At 36.0% G+C, this 25,958-nt stretch overlaps 1 protein-coding gene across 1 annotated transcript in view; it reads right to left on the minus strand.

Moving 5' to 3' along the window:
- SENP6 (SUMO specific peptidase 6) overlaps positions 1-25,958 on the minus strand; it is a 78,454-nt gene that overhangs the window by 46,204 nt on the left and 6,292 nt on the right. Inside the window, exons 2-6 of the mRNA XM_058176118.1 lie at positions 20,839-20,932; positions 13,856-13,919; positions 12,201-12,343; positions 10,285-10,380; positions 5,964-5,984 (exon numbers count right to left, since the gene is read on the minus strand). Coding sequence (XP_058032101.1) covers positions 5,964-5,984; positions 10,285-10,380; positions 12,201-12,343; positions 13,856-13,919; positions 20,839-20,932 — 418 coding nt within the window. The remainder of the gene's footprint in view (positions 1-5,963; positions 5,985-10,284; positions 10,381-12,200; positions 12,344-13,855; positions 13,920-20,838; positions 20,933-25,958) is intronic.

The following is a 25,958-nucleotide window of genomic DNA, read 5'->3' on the forward strand; positions in this document are numbered from 1 at the left end:
ATAAAACCAGAAAGCTTCCATCAGACTTATTCAGTACATGACTGAACTAGGTTTTCTAACTTGTTCTAAAGTAGCAAGGAACCAAATGCTAAGAACAATTATTTAAATTTCTGGCTTGTCAAGAGAACAGCCATTTGGAGGAAAAGCTAAATAAACCACAAGGTAAGTCTTTCTGGTTGGTTTAGCTATTTCTCTCGGAATAAAAAGTGTCAAGAGTTTGTTGCAGAAATTAAATCCAGAAAGCACACACCGGTAAACTGATTCAGCAGGATTCATTAACTTCTTTATATACATAGATTCTTCTTCAACGTAGCAGTTACAAGCAAAATACAAGTAGAGTACAGCAGACAGACTAGTTTTCAGCACAGTACTCAGAGTTTAACAGAGAGACACTCCCAGGCTCTTTCCAGTTTCAGTTTCAATTTCAATTCACCAATCAGTTCCCATTGGCTGACTTAGTTGCTATGCCTATTCATTGGCTAACCTTGTTACCATGTCTTCCCAGTCATGAATATTCTGACAAAAAAACTCAATAGAAAGGAACCTATAGAACAGGTTGAGCGCTATCAATAAAGCCAGAATTCTCAGCAATTTAGCATATTGTTGTACGTGAATAAGACTCTCTTTACTAAGCTATTACTAGATGCAAAGCACATATTTTAGGATAAAATGGAACAGTTAGTTGATATTGCATGTTATATTCTTTAGCTATCTAAGATTTGCTGTTATACTTATATTCCTTATAAGTGTAAAATTTTGGAGAGATAACCATGAATACTAAATAAAGAACTAAATACTCACCTGCTATTTTTATTTATAGGACAAATATCAATCTTAAAAATAACCAACATTATTTATTTAAGTTTAGCAGATAAAATAATAATTGCCCAACGATAGAAAACTTTAGATGGCAGGAACCACTACTCTATTGAATTTCGATGAACTTTATGTTTTATCTCAATTGCAATAGACTTATTGCAGGCAATACTTCAGATGTATGGTGAATAAACCAATGTATATTTTCTGCCTACCTACTTTTTTTAAAAAATATCTTTTTTCTCTATGCATCATGGATTTATGTCACTTAGTTACTTGATAATGTTTATTAATCAGTTTAATAAATAAATTTTATTTATTTAATTTATTTATTTTAGAAATTAATTTATTTATTTATAGAAAATAGATGACTATTTTAAAAAATGTTCACTTAAAGTAGTTCACCATAAACGTCTGCTTTATCATTAACCTATGTCACTTTGCAAATACATTTCATATACTAGATAGTTGTATCACTTAAAGATACAACACATGAAATACCATTTACATATTCCCCACAAATAATGGGCAAGTCCACTGCATATCTAACAATCAGTTACATTTTGCTTAACTTTAGGAAAAATTTAATTAATTTAAATTTTATAGTATGTACAGCAATTCCTGTTAGCGTATTAAAGCTTTTATGATATAAATGATGTAACTTGCTATGAATTAAAATAAATAAATTAAATTTAAAAAATTGAAGGTATCTTAAAAATGACACTTGCAAAGACTTAAGATACTTCACTGCAGACTAAGGAAGAATACAGTATCTCTGTGGCTAATTGCATGCACATCTATCACTTTTCAAATATCCAAAAAAGAGAGACTTAAGTTCCCTCCCCATAATTATTGTGACATAGTCAATGGCTATAATAAGTCATAATGCAATGCTTCTAGCCCTTACATGTCAATTGTGTTTTACTTTTTTTCTTAACCTTAATTTCTTTGGTAGAGGCGGCTAATAAATTGAAATAACAACAGCAATAATACAACACATAATGGACATAAGAAATCTGGTTGCTTTAATTGATTTATATTAATTACAATTTCCTATGATTACTTCTGTCATCTCAAGCAAACAAAGGATGATAGTGGGTTAAGCCATGGTTGTTGAATTTAACAGAGAATGCTTAATCAATTGCACTTTAGTGCAATTAAAAGAGAGTGCACTGTATGAAAAGAGAGTGCACTGTACTGAAGGATAAAGCATATAGGGTTTGAGATCTTTAGGATTCATTCCTAGCTGTAAGAAATGAATCCTTACAGCTGAAGATGGCCTTCATGAAGAAATTCAACAGTCATTAAAATGAAACATCTATATGGCCCAGAGAGGGAGAAGAGGATCAAAAGAAACTCAAGGTTAATCCACTTGGATTCTCTTTGGTATAATATGGGGCAGGGGTCTGCAACCCACGACTCTGGAACCATATGTGGCTCTTTCATCCCTCTGCTGTGGCTCCCTGTCACTCAAAATTGGTGTCACAACCACCAATGTACGACACCCGCTGGTACGTGATTTACTGAGCTTTTCAATCCATCTTTTTTTTTCGGAGTTCAAAATGTTTTTGTTGCATGCAGAAATACAAATTTGTTTTCTCTGTAGCAATTCGTTGATTTTATAAATGCAACACACTATAGTCTTTTTATACATAGCATAAAGGTAAAAAATGATATATGCAGTGTTATCTTCATTTTGGATGTCAAAAGGGTTTTGTGGCTCCTGGTGTTTTCTTTTCTGTGGGAAATGGGTCCAAATGGCTCTTTTCAAGTGTTTAAGGTTGCTGGCCCCTAATATGGGGGAATAGAGAATCTCTATCAGGCTTTCAGGATTCTGTTATTATATTCTGCATCAGTAAAAGAGAATTCCAATAGTTCTTGTCGAATTTATTTTCCAAAATCATTAGCTTCCCACCAAGTGGTGCCTACTTATCTACTTGATTTACATGCCTTCGAACTGCTAGGTTGGTAGGAGCTAGAGCAAGAATGGGAGCTCAGTCATCAGATGGCACTCAGGTCTCGAATCTGGGCTGCCAGCTTTCCAGCCAACAAGTCCAATGTCTTAACCACTGAACCACCATGCCACCCCACTATAAGCCAGTAATCGAAATAATTTCTGCCTGAGATCATACAGTACTTTTCCAAACGTGTACTGTACACTATTTTTCCATACAGATAAATTAGGGTGTGTCAAATTTTTCAACTTTCAATTTCCAAACATTAGGGGTGCTGAAAAGTTGTGACATACCTTGGGAATTGTAAAGATATTTTGGTTATTTTAATATAATTCAGATGTGCTTGGTAAATAATTACATAAATATAACTTTTTAAAACTTGTTTGTTTCAGAAACTAATTTTATTTCAATATTCACAGCAAATGATTGGATACATTCTCAAACTTAGCATGGGAAAATAAATATTCATATAAAATCAAATAAATTGGTTGTGAAATGTCCTACCTAAACCAATATACTTTTTAGGATAAGTTTTATCCTAAAGTCCTTATCATAATTGATGTGATGCTGCTCATAAAAGGGAAAGCAAAATATTCTTTTCAGGTAAATTGAAATAAAATTAATAATATAGTTTTTAAAATGTTACATTTATATAACAGCAAACACACTTTATAATTTGAGCCAGACTATGCTACAGAATTAGTAACTTACTTAATGTAAACTAATGAAAGAAAATAGAGGTTTTCAGGTATCTGAGAGCTTTAGCAGTAACACCGTTCATTTAGGTAAAAAATTAAATAAGATGAATACTTCAGCATTAATCTCTAAACTTTGCTATTACTGGTGGTAAGATAGGACCACACTATTAGTCATTGTAATGAGCTACCAGAATATGGTAAAATTAATTAATAGCCTGATGATATTAAGGAAATAGTATTACCAAAAAACATCTCTTAATCCAAAAGCTTAATTAGCTAATCGGGACATTTTACCAGAAAACTAACCAGCCCCCCTCTCCACCAATCTTCTACAAGTGAGATATTTGTTGGCTACAATTACATGAAGAAACATGATGATAAGAGGCTAATTAAAGATGTTTTGCAGTATGACACATAATTTATTTAGTTAAACGAAAAGGATCTTTTTTAAAAAAAGCAAATAGATCAGGAAGTCTGGGGGGCATCAACAGAAGTTTGAAGCTGCACTGGTCCCCTCCAGATGCCCAATGCCTACCAAACCACAGACTGTCATACTTCCTCCTGGGCTTAAATGTATATATTGTAAGCAGAACTGCTAAGTTTATAACTAAGACAATGGTCCCAAGAACCCAATACATTGAACAAACTGGAATATCCTGTAAGGGACATTTATTTATCTGATTACTGATTGCTTATATTAACACTTTTTATTTCCTATCTATCTTTTTCTGGAACTAGACTTATTTTATTTTACTTTATTGATGAAGTTACGAGAACAATTAATAAACTACTACTATTATTAAAAATAAAGAAATAATTTTAAAAATTTGTAATTTGTATAGTTAATTATAAATTATAAAAAAATATTTTATTATTTGTTTCTTATAATTTTGACTTTTAAAAATTATAATAAATTAAAAATTAAACAATTTAAAAATGAATCCAAATAATTTTAATTCTTCTCATTCACTATTTCTATTCTGAAAATAGATACATTAACAGTATTTAACTAAGACAACCTAAGTAGAAAAGAAGTCCAAATGCATTAAATATATGAAAATTATAACCAATTAATCTGAATAACTGAATCTGTTTGTCCTGACCATTATGATTCTCACATTCCTTTCCAAATCTCTTTCTCTGCATCTTATACTGTTAGTCCTTGGTTAACTAAGTAATTGGGACTTAAATTTCCATCACTAAGTGATGTAGTCACAAAATGTGACATAACATGATCACAGTGCTTAACAACAGCAAACTAAGCACTCCCTATTGCCATTGGTAAGCAAGAATCATGGGTCATGAAGGAGGTCCCAGGTGGCTTGTAAGCAGGCCAATGGGCAGTTAAGGTGTGGTGCAATGCACAGTGCAATGTGCAGGAGACCAAAGATAGCTCTTGCCAGGTGGGGGAGAATGCATGAGTGACTCATGAGCCACTGTGCAAGGAAGGCAGGGGTGGATGATTCCAAGCCAGTTGCCAGAGCAACTTGTGACCTTCCCTCTTGGTTTCTCAACTGACTCTGAAAAGCCAAGGAAGGAATGTCACAAATAGCTATCAAATGACTACATGATGCTGCAATCATTGTAAATGTCAGTTTATTGCTAAGAGTCCAGATTGTGATCATGTAACTGCAGGAGTGCTGCGACAGCCAGAACTTTGAGCACCAGTCATAAGGACCATTCATTCAGCTCCATCATAACTTGGAACAGCCACTGAAGGAGTGTTTGTTAAATGAGGTCTCCTTGTTAACTGTAAGATCTAGAGAAGATACCATCCAATTAGTGGTTGGCTGCTGCCAGTTCTGACTGATTCAGGCGAACTGGTAGTTCCGACCAGTGGCTGGGCCCACCCATCTGCCCTGGCACTCTCACATCCTATATAATTGCTGGTTTTTCAATGCCGCGCACATACATATGCCGCACATGCTCACATTTTCGGTTCCAGACGAACTGGTTGTTATAGTATGTGATGCCCACCTCTGCATCCAATATAATAGAACTTTGGAAGTCATTTTGTCCTGCTGAAGGACACTTTTACCAACCACCTAAGCCTTTCAATGATTTTGATTCTAAATTATAAGCATCTCCATCACACTAAAGATTATTTCTTACTTCCAATGTCATATACCCATCAGATCATCTCATAACTAATTTACCAAGTTTTGTGTCAAGTTGGAGTCTTTGTTTATATTTTCCATATCAAGGAAGAATCTAAAGGCAACATTTATTCTTAATTTCAAATTCCTGACATGCTTTGACTAAAAGCAGTAAAAAGGGACATATGAAACAGCATGCACTGACACACTTGCTTATTCAAAATAAGCCAGAAGCAACTTAAACAACTTAAAGCTATGAATAAATGTAACCAGAGCTGATATCTGTTGATAATCCTGTCTCATTTACTATCCCAGGTAAGAAAAATCCATTCAGTAGTGCCAGAAAACAATACTTCTACAGTATTCTCATTATCATGTTCATTTCACCTTGTGCTTACCTTTCTTTTAGATCCCGATTGCTTAAAATATGAAAGAGAGAAATATTGTAAGATACAAAGCCCTTCAATATGAGTTCTTTAAAATGTGCTTTTAGAAACCTAGATTTTAACATTTAAATCAAATGTAGAACATTCATTGTTAAGTAGCACTAAACTTACATATTTAAATAAGGGAATTTAAACCTAAACTACAACCAAGATGCAGTTATCAGCTGATTGCCTCATTATTTTCAGGTGACCAACACTTATTTGAAGGAATAATTAAATAAGGACCTGCTTCAATGAGCAAACTTGGAGTTACCAGTTCCTCCTCCACAAGGCTGGATTAAAACAGAATATAGCACAGTCTTTAAAAGTACTCCATGGATCTTCAAGCAGAAGAGCCCAATACAAACTCTAGTATGGGTAGGGATAAGCCATCCTTCAAAGCTAAAATTTTATTCAGGGTTATCCATAGTGGGCAAAAATCTTTGGATGTGAGATTTTTAACACAGGTAGCTGATTAAGAGTCTGGTAAAAAAGGAAAAAGAATCCAATCTTATTCCAACACTATTTTGTCCTATTCCTCTGTCCTTGTAACTATCTCCCCTAAAATTCTGCTTTATTACAAGAAAAAATAATAATCTGTTCTCTGCCAACAAGAGCAATCTCATCCACTGGAATGTGTCTGCAGTAAATAGACAAACATCTGAAAGTTGCCCATCTAGATACTAGAACTTATTTATTAGAAAAAAGAAGTATTTTAATGAAATTGCCAACATAAGCCAAACAAAGTAAGATATCTTTAATAGTGATAGCAGAAAACTAATCTTTCCTTTATATGTGTAAGATAAACATTAAAGGACTCGCTGAAGCTCACAGTAGGACATGAGTATAGTTCTTGGTAATATTAAAAAATGCATTATTTTCTAATACTGCCAAATTACAAACAAGGCTGAAAATAAAATGGCCAAACAAACATTAGAAAAATAACTCCTGTATTCACAGTAATGAAATAGCAATCTGCCACAAATCAAAATGCCATCACTGTGTCCCTAGTTAACAACTGGAAACAACTTTCATAAACATCCACAAACATTCAATAACATACAAATGGAAAACCATTTCAGAACCACATTTTTGAACAAGCTGTAAAAAAAAATCCAAATCTTTAAAGTCAAGACTTCAACCAACATAAACACGATTTTTGAGAAAATCAGAATTAGAATGAATATAATACAGAGCTCTACAAGTAAAGGTAAAAGGATTAGAAACCAACAACCCCCATCATCAGACATAGTATAAGATACAATTTTCAAAAGGTCTCAACTAATTTTTGTTGCAAGGAAAAGTTAAAGTACTAAAGTTGTCCAGGATTATTCAACAACTTTAAATTCCATAGGTTAGGAATTCTGAATACTTCAACAACTAAAGCCTCTACAGTACTGTATTGGGTAATACAGCATAATAGCAAGAGAAACTAATGGAAAAGGGAAAGTTCCCCCAAAAAAGGTGATACCAAAAGCACAATTGAAAATAATTAAAATGCCAAACTGATGGGAGTCAACATGGATACACAAAGAACTTAATGAAGAACTGAATGAAACAAACAAAATGGCTATATATAGATGAAAGAAATGTCACTAAGAACAACACAAACAGCTAGGATAGAACTATAAAGAAGCTGGCAAACAAAGATTAAATACACATACAAGAAAGCCTTCTTCAGATACACTCAACACTCAAAAAAGATACAAGAATATATCAATTGCTCAGTTAAGAAAAAAAAATGCTAAAGAGACCAAAAGGAAGGCAGACCCATTAATTTTAATCTTCTGACTAGAGTATGTATCCTATTGAGAAAATTGTGAAAAAGAGGATGAAGGATGAAACAGAACTTTGAAATAGAAATATACTCAAGGATACTTGTCAATCTTGAATGAATTTAAAGCTTCTAGTTCAAAGGAAATACATTTTTGGATAGTGACTGAACTTGCTGATAACTTCAGGTGAATCCTTATATGCTATCTTTAATAAATCCAGAATATTATCCCTATCTTAAAAAAGGAGAACAATTGATCCAAGAAACTACAGATCTGTCTGTCCGACATCTATAATGAAGAAAATTCCAAAGAGATTGTTTTGTAGATAGAATTCAGTCATTCATAATCCAGCATGTACATATCATGACTAAAACCTTGCTGGACTAATCTTTTCTCATTTTTGATCAAGTAAGTTCTATAGGAAGTTGTAGTAGTGCTGCAGAGGTAATGTATCTTATTTTTAACAAAGCATCAGACTAAAAACCTCATGGCATTCTCATTAACAAACTGGTTAAAGAGAAGGTCAATCAGATGAATTCTAAGTGGATACATGCCTTACTGAGCATTGCTATAGGAATGCTCATCAATGGTTCTTCTACAAACTGGAGTATAATAGCAGGTGGTATCACTATCCCAAACTGGCAAATTTGGTCTAGAGCAGCGGTCCAACTGGTGGTCCGTGAGAAAATTTTGGTGGTCTGCAGAAAAATTATTTGCATTTTTTATATTGCACTAAATCAGAGGTCCTCAAACTACGTCCCCTGAGCCGGATATGTGCAATGAACGTTTGTGTTACTGCAGAAAGTCTCCCCCTTCAGGGCCTTTTTGAGTGGGTCGGAGGGGGTCAGAAATTCCGACTTGGGGTCTGCTTCAGTCTCCTGGTGTATGGCTTTGGGTGAAGGCTGGAAGGAAGCACCGGTGATGGCAAAGAGCTGGAGGGCCTTGTTCCAGTGGGACTGCATCATGGCCTGGAACTGTTTGACCACCTCAGCCCAGTGAGCCTCCAGGTGCCTGGCCTTGCACTCCTGCAAGTTTTCCCTCTGCTTGGAAAGCCTATGCTCGTAGTCCTCAGTGAGGTACTTCTGCTGAGCCTTCTTCTTGGTCAGATCCAATTTTAACTGAGCCAGCTGTTTTGCCAACTCTTTCTCATGGTGGCTGCTTAGCTCCAACAACTGCTTCCTGTTGGGGACCAAAAAAGCCTGGATAGGCAGGCGAGGAGTGGCTGGCAGAAGAGGGGTAAGTAGAGGCTGGTAAGGCGCCCCTTGATGTAAGTGACATCGAGTTGGCCATCCAGTTGGCCATGCCCACTCACTCACATGACCACCTAGCCACGCCCACCCAGCCGGTCATTAGGCAGATCATATTAGTGGTCTGTGGGATTTAAAATTATGAATTTAGTGGTCTCTGAGGCCTGAAAAGTTGGGGACCCCTGGTCTAGAGCAGGGGTGTCAAACCCGCAGCCTGCAGGCCGGATGCATCACAGGCCACCCACCCCCAGTTTAACAAAGGCAGAAAAAAGTCATGACACATGACATGACGACAACGTGACAATGTGAGTTTGACATCCCTGTCTACAAACTGAAGGGAAACCTGATATCAGTGTTCAAATATCTGACTCAATTCTTTAAGTTCTACATTGCCCCAGAGGACTGGACCATTATCAATAGATTACTATTACTATTAAGAAAGTAGGCTCAAACCAGACATTAGAAGAAATTATTTCAAAAGATCAGCTTTCAGCAAGAAGAATAGTGTTGTGTCTGTACCCCCTGAACCGGGCCTGCTGCCAGAGAGTGACTTGGACAGTGAGGGGGAAGGGCCGTCAGGACTTACCTCGGGAGCACCAGCTTGCCTGGCTCAGCTCCAGGAGCCAGAAACAGGCCAGGTGGAAGAGATAACGAGGCCTCCATCCCCTGACTCTTCCCCCCTCAGGCCACGCCTGCAGACCCAGCTGACGGCAATCAGGCTTGGTTTCGTAGGCAAGAGAGGAGGGAACAACAGAAGCAAGGGTGGGGCAGGCCTAGGAAGTGCTGAGTCATGGAGCCACACCCCACAGGATATAAAAGGCAGCCAGAGCTGCTGTGTCTCTTTGTAATAGGCAAATCCACTAATTAAGAGCTGAAGTTTGTTTCTAGGTGACTCACCAGCGTCATGGTAGATAACAGAGGCTCTTGGCAGACACTGGCTATTCTGCTGCCAGAGCTGATAGTGACGGCCAATTAAGCCATCATTTGGACGGAGGTGAGGGAGGACAGAACAAATAGATTACCATGTGAGGTGGTTAGTTCCTTTTGTTAAGGTTTTCAAACAGAGAATAGATTATCATCTATCATAAATGCTGTAATCCATCCTGCATTGAGCCAGGGGTGGGGTGGGTGGTTGGCCTAGCTGACCTCAAATATCCCTTCTAAGTCTCTGATTCTATGAATAGCAAATCATATTTAAATACTGAGTATAAATTACACCAAAGACAAACCTAGTAAAATCAGACTGGAGGTCTTATGATTTTTAGAACTTACTTTTGTGCTGCTGTTTTTACTCGTGTTTGTGTGTGAGCACAGAAACGTCTGGCCTGTACTTCCGATTCTGAACAGGATATATTTTCAGCATTTACACTGCAAACATAATAATAAAATAGAATAAGTAATATTGTTATTATTCACAACAGGACCGAATGTTCAACTCATTTTAAATAGTCTTCAGTCATTTTATTCTCTAAATGAATGAATGAATCAGAGCTTCCACAACACTGTCTAATCATAGCAATTTCTTAAGTGCTTAATTAGTAGCAACTGGCAGCCAGTAAAAGAAACATGAAGGATTCTCATGTTGTACTTACTGCTAGTGTAGTAGGGTGAAAAAACTTCTTTAAAAAGTTGCAGTGTTTTATTCTCTCTCAACACACATTCACACAAAAAACGTTTCACAAGTTCATTATTAATAACTGAATAACAATTGGAAATTCAGTATTATTGGAGATTTGGGCACTAAACTCAGAGATTTAAATTCTTACTTACACTATTTAAACTATTTAATGAAGTTAAATGCAACTTAATGTTTTCCACAGTTAATTTTTAATCAAAGAAATGCTAAGCATTATCTGTATAGGAATCCTTATCAATATTTATCAACCATTTTTTATTTTTGTTTGTTTTTTCTTTTAAAACAGTAAATAAAAAATTAAAAGAAAAAATAAAATTCAATATTGAAACAAATTTATCCATTTCAAAAATCTAGTTAATAATTTCAGTGATGATGATCACAGTAAATATGTTAGGAAATATTGATGGGTCAATTGCAAAGAAAATTAAAAATGGAAAAAACAAAAGAGTTGACAAAGAATTACTATGTTTAGTTGTGATACTAATTATACCAGTTTTACTATTTATGGTTTTATTAATATTGTCTTTCCATCTTGATAACTAAAAAGACAAAATTTGCAGATCCTCCCCCAAAAATTTGAACTATGAACTATTTGAATTCATCTTGTTCACCTGAAGAATATATAAAACTAACACTGCTTAATTTCACAATGCAAGGGAAATACAAATATTTAAAGCCAAATATGCAATGGTACATTGCAACAATTATAAAGTTTTAAAGTTTATTAAAGTCAAGGAAAAAATAATTATACATTAACTCATTTGCTAGATAGCATTTCAAAAACTTCTCCTCTTTCTCCTCCAACTGGGGCACTAGCAAGGTTGTAGCTGCTGTGGTTAGAGGGGAAAGAGAACAATTATTTGAATGTTTACTAAACACAGTTTTTATTTTTATAGCAATTGGCATAGGTGCAAAGTTTAAAAAACAATGCTCTAGAATTTAAAAAAAAACGATGCAACAAAAGCCCAAGTCAACATTTTCTGGAAAGCCGACATCAAACCTATAGTATATATTCCTTTGTTGGAAAAATGTGGCCATAACTCTTATTTAAAAGCAGTTAGTGTAGCATAATACTAACACTGGAACAAATAGTCTTCAGGAGATTAAGTCTAATTTTGTCCCTTGCATTCTGTGATTTTTCATCGGGCAACTCAACATAGCAACTGAAGATACTGGCAACAGAAGATATAGCCACAGCAATTATTTTTCTAATAATGCAGACATCATTGGATACACTGTAGCTTTAGCTGGAAAGGGGAAATTTTTCTCTCTTGATTGTTCAATAGCACAAATAGTGCGCTCCTATGTGTTCGTTCTGTTTCTGTAAAGTTCTGTGTAGTTTAGACATTTTTATATATAGTTATATATTCCAATATCTATCTATAATAATATTTGGATATTATAATAGATGTGTTTTTATACTTGCTTAAAATACATCACCAAAGTGGAAACAGACAGCTGAACAGTGTTAGCAGCACTCTCATAACTAACATTTCCTCTAGACATACACCACATATTAAACAATTTTGAGATCATCTGAAAAGCACTACACCATATTTTCCTTCCGCTTCCTGATATGTTAAGTCCAGTTGGGGTGCTTTTTAAAGTTCCAGGAGTGTCACTTTTGTTTCGTCTGCTGTATGTTCTTAAGGCATCATTTCTGGTTCCAAAACCTGCTAAGCGATGGCGACATAGCTGAAATAAAACAACATAAACCATCATATCAAAAGAGAAAATTATACTTCAGTCAAGCTTTCAAATACTAAAACATTTTCAGGCCTTTTCATACTGTCTCAAATGTCCCCAAACTGGAAGATCCTGCTCAAATAGTAGGATTAAAACTTTCAGAATGAAATACTTTTGTATACCTTATATTTTAAAGAAATTGTATGCTGCTCAGGAAATTGGGGATGGGGGGGTTTGATTATTACAATAGGTAACCCTCAATTTACAATCACAATTGAGTCCCAAATTTCTGTTGCTAAGTGAGACAGCTGTTAAGTGAGTTTTGTCCCAGTTAAAACCTTTCCTGTCACAATTGTTAAGTGAATCACTTCAGTTGTTAGATTAGAAACACAGTTAAGTAAATCTGGCTTCCCCATTAACTTCGCTGGTCAGAAGGTTGCAAATGTGGACCACATGATTCAGGACACTGCAACCGTCATAAATATGAACCAGTTGCCAAGTGTCTGAATTTTGATCATGTGACAATGGGGATGCTATAATGATTGTAAGTATAAAAAATGCCATGTCATTTTTTTTAATGTCATTGTAACTTTGAACAGTAACTAAACAAATGGTTGAAAGTCAAGGACTATCTGTATTTGAGAAATTAATTAAAAAATAAATCAACAAATTTAATTAATTTTTAGGTTGGTGTGAAAAGTAAAAATAATGACAACACATTAAGTTACCATCTACAAAATACATTGGATATATCCACATATTATTATTACTTTTCACTGAAGTGAAAATAAGATACATTATGAGCTAGTGTTATGTGTGAACACATTGTTGTCAAGTAATCTGGCTGACAATGACAATGAACTACTGATTTCTTGACATTACCTATTCTACACCACAAGAAACAACTATTTCTCAATTTCCAAAGAAAATAGAGTTTCATTATCAGACTGCTAATAATTCAATATTCTTCATGATACAAACAGTATACAAAGCAACAAATATCCTATACAGGGAGTCCCCAACATACAACCATTCTTTAGTAAACATTCGAAGTTACAATAGCAGAAGTTAAAAATAAAAGTGACTTACAATCTGTCCTCATGCTTTTGACTGTCATAGCATCCCCAGAGTTATATGATCAAAATTTGGGCATTTGGCAACTGGTATATGTTTACAATGGTTGCACCAGGGTGTGTGTGTGTTTGTGTGTTCATGTGATTGCCATTTGCAACCTTGTCAAGCAGCTTCCGACAAGCAAAGTCAATGGGGGAAGCTGGCTTCACATAACCACCGCATGGTTCACTTAACTGCCGTTAATTGTTTAACAACCATGGCAAAAGTTATAAAATCAGGCATGACTTACTGAACAACTGCCTTGTTTCATCATGGAAATTCTGGTCGTTAATTGTTGTTGTAAATCAAAGACTATATCAGAATTAACTCAGAGTAAATAGATATAAGATTTCATATTATATGGCATTTATAAAGTGAATAAACATACATTATATTTTATATACTCACTTTTCTTTCACCATTGGGACTGGAAGTTCCATCGCTTTCATCAAATGAAAGCAAATTGGCTTCACTACATAGGAAGAAAAATATATTTAAATTTTCACCAACTGATATTGATTAAGACAACAGAACCAGGTTTCAACAATCATTTCAAAATGTTCACATTTCAAGGAATATTTTCATTTGATATTTTTTTTCTAGACTAAGAACTATTTTATTTAAGGATGAAGTTTATGTAGAATTTTATTTCAAAAATAGGTCTCATAACATTCAATATTTTAACATTGGAGACTTCAAAACTGCAACGTATATCCTCTCAAATCTCCATTTCTCTTCCCTATCTATTTGACAAGTTTAATATTGTTGCTATATTTTGGTCTTTCAATAAAACTCAGTGTTGGGGGGGGGATCTTCTGCAATTGCCCTGTCCAAGGGCAGAGTGTGTGTGACTGGCACAAAGTCACCAACCTGGTCTCCAACCTATTTCAGGGCAATAAATTAATCAATGCAATCCAAAAACTGAAAGCTGCTTTAGAGCAAAACATAAGGAAGCAACAGCAGGGGAAAAAAGAAAAGCAGATCCTCCTAGTGACCTGAGAAGAAAGAAATGTGCAACCATATGAGCTACCAGGGTAAGGAGAATGCTAAAACCACTGTTAGCATTAGGCCAGTATAATGCAATGGCACAGCCCTAAGATAGCAAGTTCAGCTAGGATCCTGAGGAGAAAGCATCCAGGGAGTAAAACAGTTTATTCATATATATATATATATATATATATATATATATATATATATATATATATATATATATATATATATATATATATATATATATATATATATATATGTGTGTGTATGTTACAATTACTGGAGGCTCGAGTCCCACCAGGCCCAAGGTTGACTCAGCCTTCCATCCTTTATAAGGTAGGTAAAATGAGGACCCAGATTGTTGGGGGGGCAATAAGTTGACTTTGTATATAAATATACAAATAGGATGAGACTATTGCCTTAGACAATGTAAGCCGTCCCGAGTCTTCGGAGAAGGGCGGGATATAAATACATACATACATACATACATATATATATTTGTTTGTTTTCTGAGGTTTTCACGGGTGTTTGTATGTAGGTCTTTGGTTATTCGGGTTTTCTCCCACGTAAAATTGGAAGTGTCTTGGCGACGTTTTGACGAAGTCTCATTCGTCATCTTCAGGCTTCAGCTTCGTGCTTCTGGGAGCAATGTGTGATTGCAGCTGTTTCTTCCTTTTTAACTGCTAGTGGGGGTTTGAACTGATTGGGTGGGAACTTGGCTGTGCTCTGATTGGATGCGGGTTTTTTTGTGTTCTGATTGGCTGGGGGTGTGTCCTGTTTGGGTGGGGGCTTGGTTGTGCTCAGATTAGTCTGAGTTCCAGGGGCATTTGAGCTGGTGAGCTGCATTGCTATTGTTTGGCTTCGTGTTTGTGGTCGTGCTACATCTTCATAGTGGGTGTCTGTCTGCTGTATGTATGGATTGGAGGGGTTTGAAATGGCTAATGTTGCAGCTGCGGTCTGGCTTCTGGTCCTTGGTCGTGCTTCCTGATCAGTGTGGGTTTGGATCTGCTTTCTGGGTGGATGTGTGGTGGTGACATCCTGTGTGGACCTCGTGAGTGTGGGTCTGGTGTCATTCCTCGTGTTAGGAACTCGTTTGTCAATAAGGGCGGGTTTCCAAATGGCTGGTAGGCGGGAGGTATCATCTTGTTTGTTCATGCTGTGTGGGCGTTTTTCTATCTCGATGGCTTCTCTGATTATTCTGTTGTTAAAGTGTTCAGTTTTGGCGATAGTTCTGGTCTTTTTAAAGTCAATATTGTGTCCTGTGGCTTTAAGGTGTTGGACCAGGGAAGAAGTTGGTTCCTCTTTTTTGACTGAGTTCTTGTGTTCTTCAATGCGTGCACTTATTCTTCTGTTGGTTTGTCCGATGTATGTGGTGGGCAGGCGGTGCATGGGATTTCATATACTCCTTGATTTTCTAACTCAATTTTGTCTTTGGGGTTTCTTAGGATGGTGGATATTTTTTGGTTTGTGCAGAATGCTGTCTTGATGTTATGTTTGTGGAGGATCTCGCTGATTCTGTCTGTGGTGCCTTTTATATATGGGAGGAGGGCTGTGCCGTTTTCTTGTTCTCTGTCTTGGATTTTAGTGGGGGGTTCTTTTTGGATCTACCAGAAGTGGGGGGTTCTTTTTGGATCTACCAGAAGAAAACACACACAAACCGCTATCTACACGCACTCTCACACCACCACCCAGCACAGATCAACTCCGTAGCCAAGACACTCATCTCTAGAACAAAACGCTTAGCTGACGAACAACACCTAAAAACCGAACTACACACTCTCACAAACGTACTAACATCCAATGGATTCCAGAGAAATAAGATTACCAAACCAATCCAACCCCCCCCCCACTAAATGATACCTCCCGCCTACCAGCCATTTGGAAACCCGCCCTTATTGACAAACGAGTCCCTAACACGAGGAATGACACCAGACCCACACTCACGAGGTCCACACAGGATGTCACCACCACACATCCACCCAGAAAGCAGACCCAAACCCACACTGATCAGGAAGCACGACCAAGGACCAAAAGCCAGACCGTAGCTGCAACATTAGCCATTTCAAACCCCTCCAATCCATACATATAGCAGACAGACACCCATTATGAAGATGTAGTACGACCACAAACACGAAGCCAAACAACAGCAATGCAGCTCACCAGCTCAAATGCCCCTGGAACTCAGACTAATCTGAGCACAACCAAGCCCCCACCCAAACAGGACACACCCCCAGCCAATCAAAGCACAAAAAAACCCTGCATCCAATCAGAGCACAGCCAAGCTTCCACCCAATCAGTTCAAACCCCCACTAGCAGTTAAAAAGGAAGAAACAGCTGCAATCACACATTGCTCCCAGAAGCACAAAGCTGAAGCCTGAAGATGACGAATGAGACTTCATCGAAACGTCGCCAAGACACTTCCAATTTTATGCGGGAGAAAACCCGAATAACCAAAGACCTACATATATATATATGTATGTATGTATGTATGTATGTATGTATGTATGTATGTATGTATATATATAGTGTGTGTATGTGTGTATACACACATACACACACACACATAATTGTTCCTGTGAAGAAACATATCTGTTATATCAAAATCATAACTGAATTCTACCTTCATATGGTTTGCAAGCATGGCCAGAGAAGAGAAGCAGTTAGAAATGATCAGAATGAATTAATAAGGTTTTGAGCAATCTAGTACTGTATAACACTGAAAAAGGGATTTGACCTGTACAGTACTTTAAATAGATTGTCACATTTCCAACTAGCCCAACTCTTCATGTCACTTTCAAATACAGCATGTCATAATAACTGTGTTTCTATATATGTGTGTTTTTGCTAAAATATCTCATAGCTTTCACTGATAAGGTACCAGATAAACTATCATTCAGTGAGTGTTTAAGAGCTATTATTATATTACACTTACTTCTATTCTACTAACAAGCAGCATTACCCTGGAAAAAGTATGAACCCTTGGAGTTCTTACATTACATATTAACATGCATTAGTAACAAGCTGCCTTGTTACTAAGAGCATTTAGAGACTATAACAGATCCAGAATATGGCAATGCAGGTAGTGACGGACATGGTCTGTTATGCCATGTGATTCCATTGCTCTATGACCTGTACTAGTTGCTAGGGACATATAGGGACAATTCCAGATGCTCATTATTATCTATAATGGAATTTATTGCATAGAACTTAGTTATTTGAGGAACTGTCTATCTCCCATTGTTTCTGCCCACCCAATAAGATTGGGGAGAATGGGCACACTTCTGATCGCCTCTGTTAAACAACATCATTTGTTGACATCTAGGAAACAAGCTTTCTCTGTCCCAATACGTGCCCTACATATTATTTCCCCCAGAAATCAGTATGGCTACCACTTTAATGATGTTCCAAATATCTCTGGAACATCTAACTGTTCTCCCAGGTAGACATAGGGTAACTGCTGAAGTCCAGCACATGTAGTCCTTAATTTATGACCAGCCATTCAGCAACTGTTACAACAGCCACAGAAAGGATGCTTTGTGGCCCACAAAGCAATTCTGGCGATAATAAAATGGTCATGTGACCTCATTTTAGATGTTTGGCAACCAGTTGACATGTGATTGCTATGTGCAATCTTGAAGTGCACTTGGAGGCTATAAGAGATCCAGAATATAGCAATGTAGGTAGTGAGGGACAAGTTGTGTCATGTGACTCTGCTACTCTGTGACCTGCACAGGTTGCTAAAGAGCTTATGTAGACAATTCAAGATGCCAAAACCAATTGGGAAATTCCAAAATCAAATTCCAAAGTCAACTGAAAAGCTGTCAGGGAAGGTTGCAAATGGAGGGAACCAAGAAGAGGTGAAGTCTCTTCAGTGAGTTATAGAAAGTTTGAGAGTGAAAGAGTTGCCTGCTTAGAGAATTTTAATTTCACACAGAGCTAAAATACTTAAGCAGGCAGCTCTTTTGCTCCATCCACTTAACAGCCCCAGAGATCATCACTTACCAACTGCAACTGAGAGTGCTGGGATTGAGCAAAGCAGTCACAGCCATCTCATTAATGCCCATCTCACTCAATGACTGAGATTCTAATCCCAATTATAGTTATTATTGAGGACTATCTGTAGAAATGTTGCTATGCTTGGTTTTTTTCTTTTTCTTTTCTATGATCTGTTTCCCGATTTTTTAAATTGTTCTTGCTTTTAAAATACAAGCTACCCAGAGGCACGCATATATGTATATGTATGTATACACACTCTATATATCTGTGTGTGTGTGTGTGTGTGTGTGTGTGTGTGTGTGTGTGTGTGTGTGTGTGTGTGTGATGTAGAGGCTGTAAATACATAATTTACATTTAGTGTAAATTTTTTAACATTTAGCATAAAATTTACATATAATGTAAATACATAATTTACATTTGCAAAATACATTGCAGTACATATCCTCTAACGGATGTGTTTATGTTCAATCATTTTTTCAATCCCTCAGGATATTTCATTTTCACTGTCCTTTGAAAACAAATGTTTAGCTGAATACTGCTGAATTTAGTTACAAATATACGTTTTTAAACAAAGGATTGCTTTGTGAAACCCAAATCATTTTTTTTAAAAATAGGTGATTCAAAACATTGGTCAGATTGGCATTGATCCAGATTTTTTTCCCAGGGGTATGATATCAGCATTTTATTATATTTATTATATTAAAGAAAAATATAGAGTAATTAGTACAGGAATTAATGGCAAAAACTAAAGTTCCATGATGACAGGGCACAATGTCCCAGAGGATGGGAAACAAGGCAGAAAAGGCTCTTCTCTAAACTCCACCAGACAGAATTCCATGACAGAAAGGCTCCGCAGCATGTCCCTTCTATTGGAACATGTGGGGCTGGCCAAACCAGTGAGATAGTTCCTCAGGTGGTAGTTAATAATTTGCATTTAAATAAATATAGAATAGCCATTTTGAAAGCCATATTAAATGTATTGCCATCACATATGCTATATAGGTAGTCCTTGCTTAATGACTATTTGAAGTTATGCCCGGAGCTTAAAGTTATAGCCACAACAGCAGCACTGCACTCACATGATTAAAATTCAGGTGCTTGGTAGCCTGCCTTGCATTTTCAATTGCAAGGTGCTATTCAACTCATTCCCCCACCCCCAGTGTCTACCACCCCCATCTCTTCCCTTTTAGCCACTACCACTATTGTCTTCCTGCTGCTGACAAGGTGTATCTGGCCTCGCCTTTCCTAAGGTGGCTGCTGGCCACTCATCTTTCTCATAGGCACAAGGTAGAGATAGTCCTCAACTTACAACTATTTATTTAGTGACCATTCAAAATTACAACAGCACTGAAAAAAGTGACTTGTGGCCCTTTTTTCACACTTATGATCATTGCAGCATCCCCATAGTTGTATGATCAAAATTCAGATGTTTGGTAACTGTTTCATATTTATGACGGTTGTATTGTCCTGGAGTAAAGATAACATCTTTTGCGAACTTCTGACAAGCAAAGCCTATGGGGAAGCCAGATTCAATTTACAACTGTGTTACTAACTTAAACATGGTGATGGTACACTTAACAACCATCCATCCATCCATCCATCCATCTTTCGTTCCCTCTTCTCTCTTGCTGTTTCAATACTGAAATATTCTTAGAAAATATGCTTAGAAAATATGATATATACTAACTTTTAAAGTATGACTAATTGTTATCACATCAGTCTATTTATTAGGAAAAGACTGTTAATCTGTTTCTTTATTCTAAATCAATACAATTTACAAATACATCAATACAAAATATAAAAATAAAATGCAATTCAGTCCCATATAAATCTAATTACAAAAAATGAACTTACGGTTTCAAGACTGTTCAATTGATCACATAGTTCTTAGTTAAGAATCTCAGACTTTATAACCATGGCAATATTTCTCAATTTATATTGCATGTGTAGGCAAAAAGGAAAAAAAAAACACCACCTTTCCAGTAGATTTAGATAGCATTCATGATAATGTTTCTATCTGGTTTATAGTTTTCAAACATTAGTAAGTAAAATGTAGAAGGAACAAAGTGAAAATTGGAAATATTACGTCTGCTGTACTTCTAAAATGAGAATCTCACTTTTAAAATCTAAATTAAGTACAGTCCTTAATTCATTCATATCTCTATTATAATTTCTAGGAATGTTAAAATGTTAATTTATAGCTATTTTTGGAATAAAGAATAACATATTTTGAAAAAGATTAGACTGAAAATGTACTGCATACTATATAAAAATAATATAATTTCTCTTTGTTTAAATTGTGCGTAAGAAAATCAGAATGGGGGAGCGGAATACCTTATTATTACTAATGAATTAGGCTTCTATTACTATATATTTTTCAACAGCCAAGAGTAAAATATCCTTACTCTTTCTCTGTATCTCCTTCACTTTCTTCTGAATGATCAACGTTCCAGTTACTTTTAAAACCTCTATCCCGCTTGGATTCTGATTTATCCAAAGCTGAAAAGAAATAAGTTAATATCAATTCTGGTTCCAAGAAACTCATAAATAAATAAATTATTTATATAGATAGATAGATAGATAGATAGATAGATAGATAGATAGATAGATAGATAGATAGATAGATAGATAGATAGATAGAAGCAATTTTAATACTGAACAATCCAAAGTATAATTTAGGTTTATTCAATCTGGGGGAAAGGAGTGGACAAAACCAAAATAAATTTAAATGCAATTCAGATGCACTTACTGCATGCACTGTATTTCCTAATAGAGGGATACAGGCTTGTAAGGCAGTCTCTATATAGTTTGTACCATTCCATAAAATAGCATGAGTATAAAATAAAAATAGGATGGTTCCAACTAAGGTTAATAATAACACTTTTTTTTATTTTACTAAAAGTATTATAAGAAAGCTTTGATTGAACATATCATGATGGAAAGTGGATATGTATACTGTATTCACTTCTCATTCTTTGTGGGTTTTTCCTCCTCCTTGATGTTGCTTACTACTAAAGGAAATGTGTTATCATCTGGAGGAATTCTGGGGGACCATGTAAAATCCATATGAATTTCTGGAGACTCAAACTGTGTTCTCATGTTGAAACTGATCATCTAGGCAATGTTCATACACAAGTTCATTTATTTTTTAATATTGCTGTAGTAGTTTAATTCAAATTTTTATTTTAAATGCAGTGTTATCCTATAAAGTTAAAGAACACTATCATTATTTCAAAGTAGGTTAGCCACCAAATATAACAACATTCCAAAAATGAATGCACCATATTCCCACTTAGCAATCAGAAATTTATTGAAAACAAATACTTGCAGGATTTAGCAAAAATATTGTTCATGTATACCCTTATCATACATTCACTAATTCTGGCAAAGGGTTGCTTCTGACTACTTAAAAATGAATGTTCCTTACTGCATTAGTTATGAACACCATTTGTACTTCGATTTCAAATGGAATGAGGAAAAAACTTAATAGAAATAGAAACAGACATCAATCACATCTACTAGAGTATGGTGCTTAAAATTCCCATTAGTACATTCCCCAGTTTCATTGGTGTAAATGAAATCTGAATTGTAATTAGTTCTTTTCTGAATTCCATTTCTATTGCAGCCTGAAAAAAATAAATAATTAAAACATCTCATTACCTCTTAGGAAATGTTAATAGACAACATACAGCTGGAGCAGTCACAATTAAAAAGAAAATACATGGTCACAATTGCACAGGCAAGGTGGAAGCACTATCAGTTTGTTCCTTCTTTGCCTGGGAATGCCACAGAATCCTACACAAAGGAAGGGAAAAGCTCCATCCAACTTTTGACAGTGCTTCTGATGTGCTCATCCGTCTTTTTCCCTTTTTCCCTCAACAATAACCTGCTTCTGCAATTTCTAGCATCATTCTTTCACTATCTCCTCTGAGGTGCCACAGCTGCCTTAATTCAAGAGAGGCATATTCAAGCACCACCCACTATAAATGCTAGAAGGGAAGTGGATTTGTCAGTTGGGTAGCAAATAGCTGAATAGAAGAGGAAGTTCCCCTATCTCCCCATTCTGCCATGTGCCACTGGTACTCTTGAATTTAAATCACAAATATAGATTAATAATAGATCCCACTTTCCCCCACTCATCCTACTCCATATTCCCTGCCTCCCCTTCCCATCTTTTAGTCAGCATTGAGTTTTTACATTTTTATAGTATTTTCTTCATATTTTATATAGGTTTTGTATATTTTTATCCTTTTAATATTGTAAACTGCCCAGACTTATCCAGTGCTAAGATGGATAGCTAATAAATTTAATAAATTAATACTATTGCACAAAATGCTTGAAAAGTAGAAAGCTTATTATATGCCATTTTAGCAACCAATAGAAAAATGATGTTCTTGGGAATATAGTACACCAATTATTTTATCTTTTTACAAATATACGCATTAAACAATGTATATTCTGAATGGTACAAGGCAGCATCTATTTCACTGTCATCTATTATATTCTGTACACAAACAATATGCCAAAGTAATATTCACTGCACATAGCATTATACTAAATGAAGTTTAAAAAAAAGGTTTAGAAAAATACTAGCAAAAAACAAACATCAAATACAACTGGAAGGAAGTATTAGCTTAGATATTTGTTACTCATATTGACTGAAAACATGGATAACAAAATCAGTATTTCTTCATTTTACCGGTACTTATCAACCACATATATATCCTGTTTCAATCACATACAATCTTAGCAGCTTGTAACATAAAAAACAGTAATGGCAATTAGAATTAAAAATATAAAAGCTAATAGAAAAACTATACAAAGATACTTTTCAAATAGCATCTGGCATCAACGCACATATATCCCCTGGAAAAACTCCTCTTTTAAAAGCTTTTGGAAGGCAAGTAGAGTTGGGGGGGGGGGTCAAAGCATTGTATCTGTGAAGTGCCTTTAGCAGCTGTGAACCTCAGTGTTCCGGATTGCTGCAGAAAAAACATCCCACACTAACCAAATGCTCCACTACCAAAATAACAACCCAACTTCCCACAAAAGGAGCTGTATTAGAATATTATTCAGACAAGTTCACACTCAGTGCAGCAACCTGGACAACACAAAAAGGAAACAGATCACCTACATTCTATTCTTCCAATAAAATGGATACACATGCAACTTTATAAAAAAAAAAAAGCCTGATCACTCAACTCACTACAGTATAACAATACAAGTTATGAAAAGGATACCACTGAGATATGTTTGTATGTATGTGTCAACGTTCCAGAAAACCCCTCCTGCAGAAAAGACTCTGAAACCAACATCTTTCAAAGTTCTTTTACTGGCATAGGTAAACTGGCACAGTTGGAGAAAAACTGAAACTGGGGGTTCCAGTTCCTCCCTCAGTAATACAAACCCCAAAATCTCCACCCTCATGACCCCTCTGCCAGTCACATGCTCCAATCCTCAGCCGTCCCATGTCGAAGCATCACTCCAGCCACTCCTTCTCCAGATGCGAACCCAGCCTGACCTTGACCGCCAGAAATGTTATTATGTCTAATCATCCCTTGCACTACCACCCTCCTCCCCTCCTTTACCACAGAGGAGAATTGTGGCAGCGCATGGAAGCCTTCGGCCTAGTATGGCTTCCAAAGCTGATAGTATGTATGTATCAGCGGTGAAATCCTCTGAAGTCTGCTACTTGTTCTGTGAGTCTTCTACCGAGCGCACACTAAAAAAGGAACATTTTGAAGCCTTCCAAGTCTGCAAAGGTAAGTAGAACAGCGAGGGGGGAGAATCCACTGTGCTACATGATTTAGATTAGCTAAAAAACAGGAAATCCAACAATTCTAGCTAATATAAATCGTGGTCACAGCTGATCGTCACCCAGTTGATGGTCAGAAATATCAGTTCACCTGAACCGGTAGCATTTTTTACAACCGATTCAGGAGACCAGTCCAAACCGGTAGTATTTCACCCTGATATGTGTGTGTGTGTGTGTGTGTGTGTGTGTGTGTGTGTGTGTGTGTGTGTGTGTAAAATCTCAAGAACAAACAAGAGACTATTACAACCATGCAGAATCACCATATCACACAAACTAGTTAAAACCCTCAAAACATCTTGAGTAAGCCAACAAGTAGTCCAGGAGTTTCAACAACATACAGTATAAGGACAGCAATAACCATTACATAGAACAGACTGGCTATCGTATACCGTTGAACAATGATTGGTACACTCCTTCTATCTGGGATCGTCATCCTCCTCCACCAAGTGAGGGAGGAAGGGGACACCCACCTAGCCAGCCAGATCAGCTGAATCAACCCTGGCAATCAATGGGGTGACAGATGTCGCACCCAGATCACCCTCATATTTTATTCCAATCTCATTTTAAATCGTATTTTATTCCAATTTCATTTTAATTTGTATTTTATCCAATTCCATTTTAAATTGATTTTATCAAATTTTAGTAATAATTTCTGGAACTCTGCACTTTGATATGGCCCAAGGGTTAATCAATCAATCAATAAATAAGGAAGATAGAACAGACAGGCAAAAAAGTAGCAGAGCACATCGATGAATATGAATTAGCAATCAAAAGACATGATCCTTAATTTCACAACATATGGACAGACTCAACCATATTTCAACTGGGAAACTGTGTCCATCTGTAGACCAAGCTAAATCCAAAACCACTAAGGGATTCCTGGGAGCTTGGCATTCAGACAAATCTGATATCAATAGATACATAGAAATAAACCTTATTTACACACTATTCAAAAGGGACAATAAAAAGGAAATTAAGAAAGAAACAAAAAGACCAGAATACATCCCCTCTAGTAGCCATTATCCAAATAAGCAGGTATTAACTCCAGGCAAACCATGAAGCAGAAAAGAACATCTCAGTCAAGACTACCAAGGAAAAGCCCACTATTGAATGTAAACACTCATTAATATGATATTACCTAGTTGGGTAATAAAACTTCTGCAAGCAAACAACCAAGCTCAGAGAACACCAAACTGTATAGTTCAACCCTGAACTACATATATTTTCTTCTATTGGCATTTAAATACAGTACTATATATATAAAAAAAAACTCCACAGGGACTTCTAAGAACTAATCCATCATACTGCCACAATTTTAAGTAGGGTTGTTGAAAAATATTAAAAATAAAAACTATCTATACAAAATATGCACATATGCAATTATATAGTTCTTTAAAATGAAAGAATTAATGCAAGGGTAAGAATTTTTTTTGAGCCCTACCTTATTGCTTTGATAACATTCTTACTTTAAAATCTGTTTTTCTTTTACAAGATGTTTTTGCTTTTAGTACTTTGGTTTGTGTTCTTATGAATAAATATTAGAATAAAATGAATTCCTATTTAGTTTACAGTACTCAATTTCACAATCTTATTGTTGTATGCACTTGTTGGATGAGGATGTCTACTATGGAAAAAAATACCACAGGTTTTACTATATGAATACTTTATTACATGCAACAATTTAGTAGAGGATAAACAGAAATAGCCAAT

Source organism: Ahaetulla prasina, chromosome 1 (genome assembly GCF_028640845.1).
Source record: "Ahaetulla prasina isolate Xishuangbanna chromosome 1, ASM2864084v1, whole genome shotgun sequence".
NCBI classification, from domain to species: domain Eukaryota; kingdom Metazoa; phylum Chordata; class Lepidosauria; order Squamata; family Colubridae; genus Ahaetulla; species Ahaetulla prasina.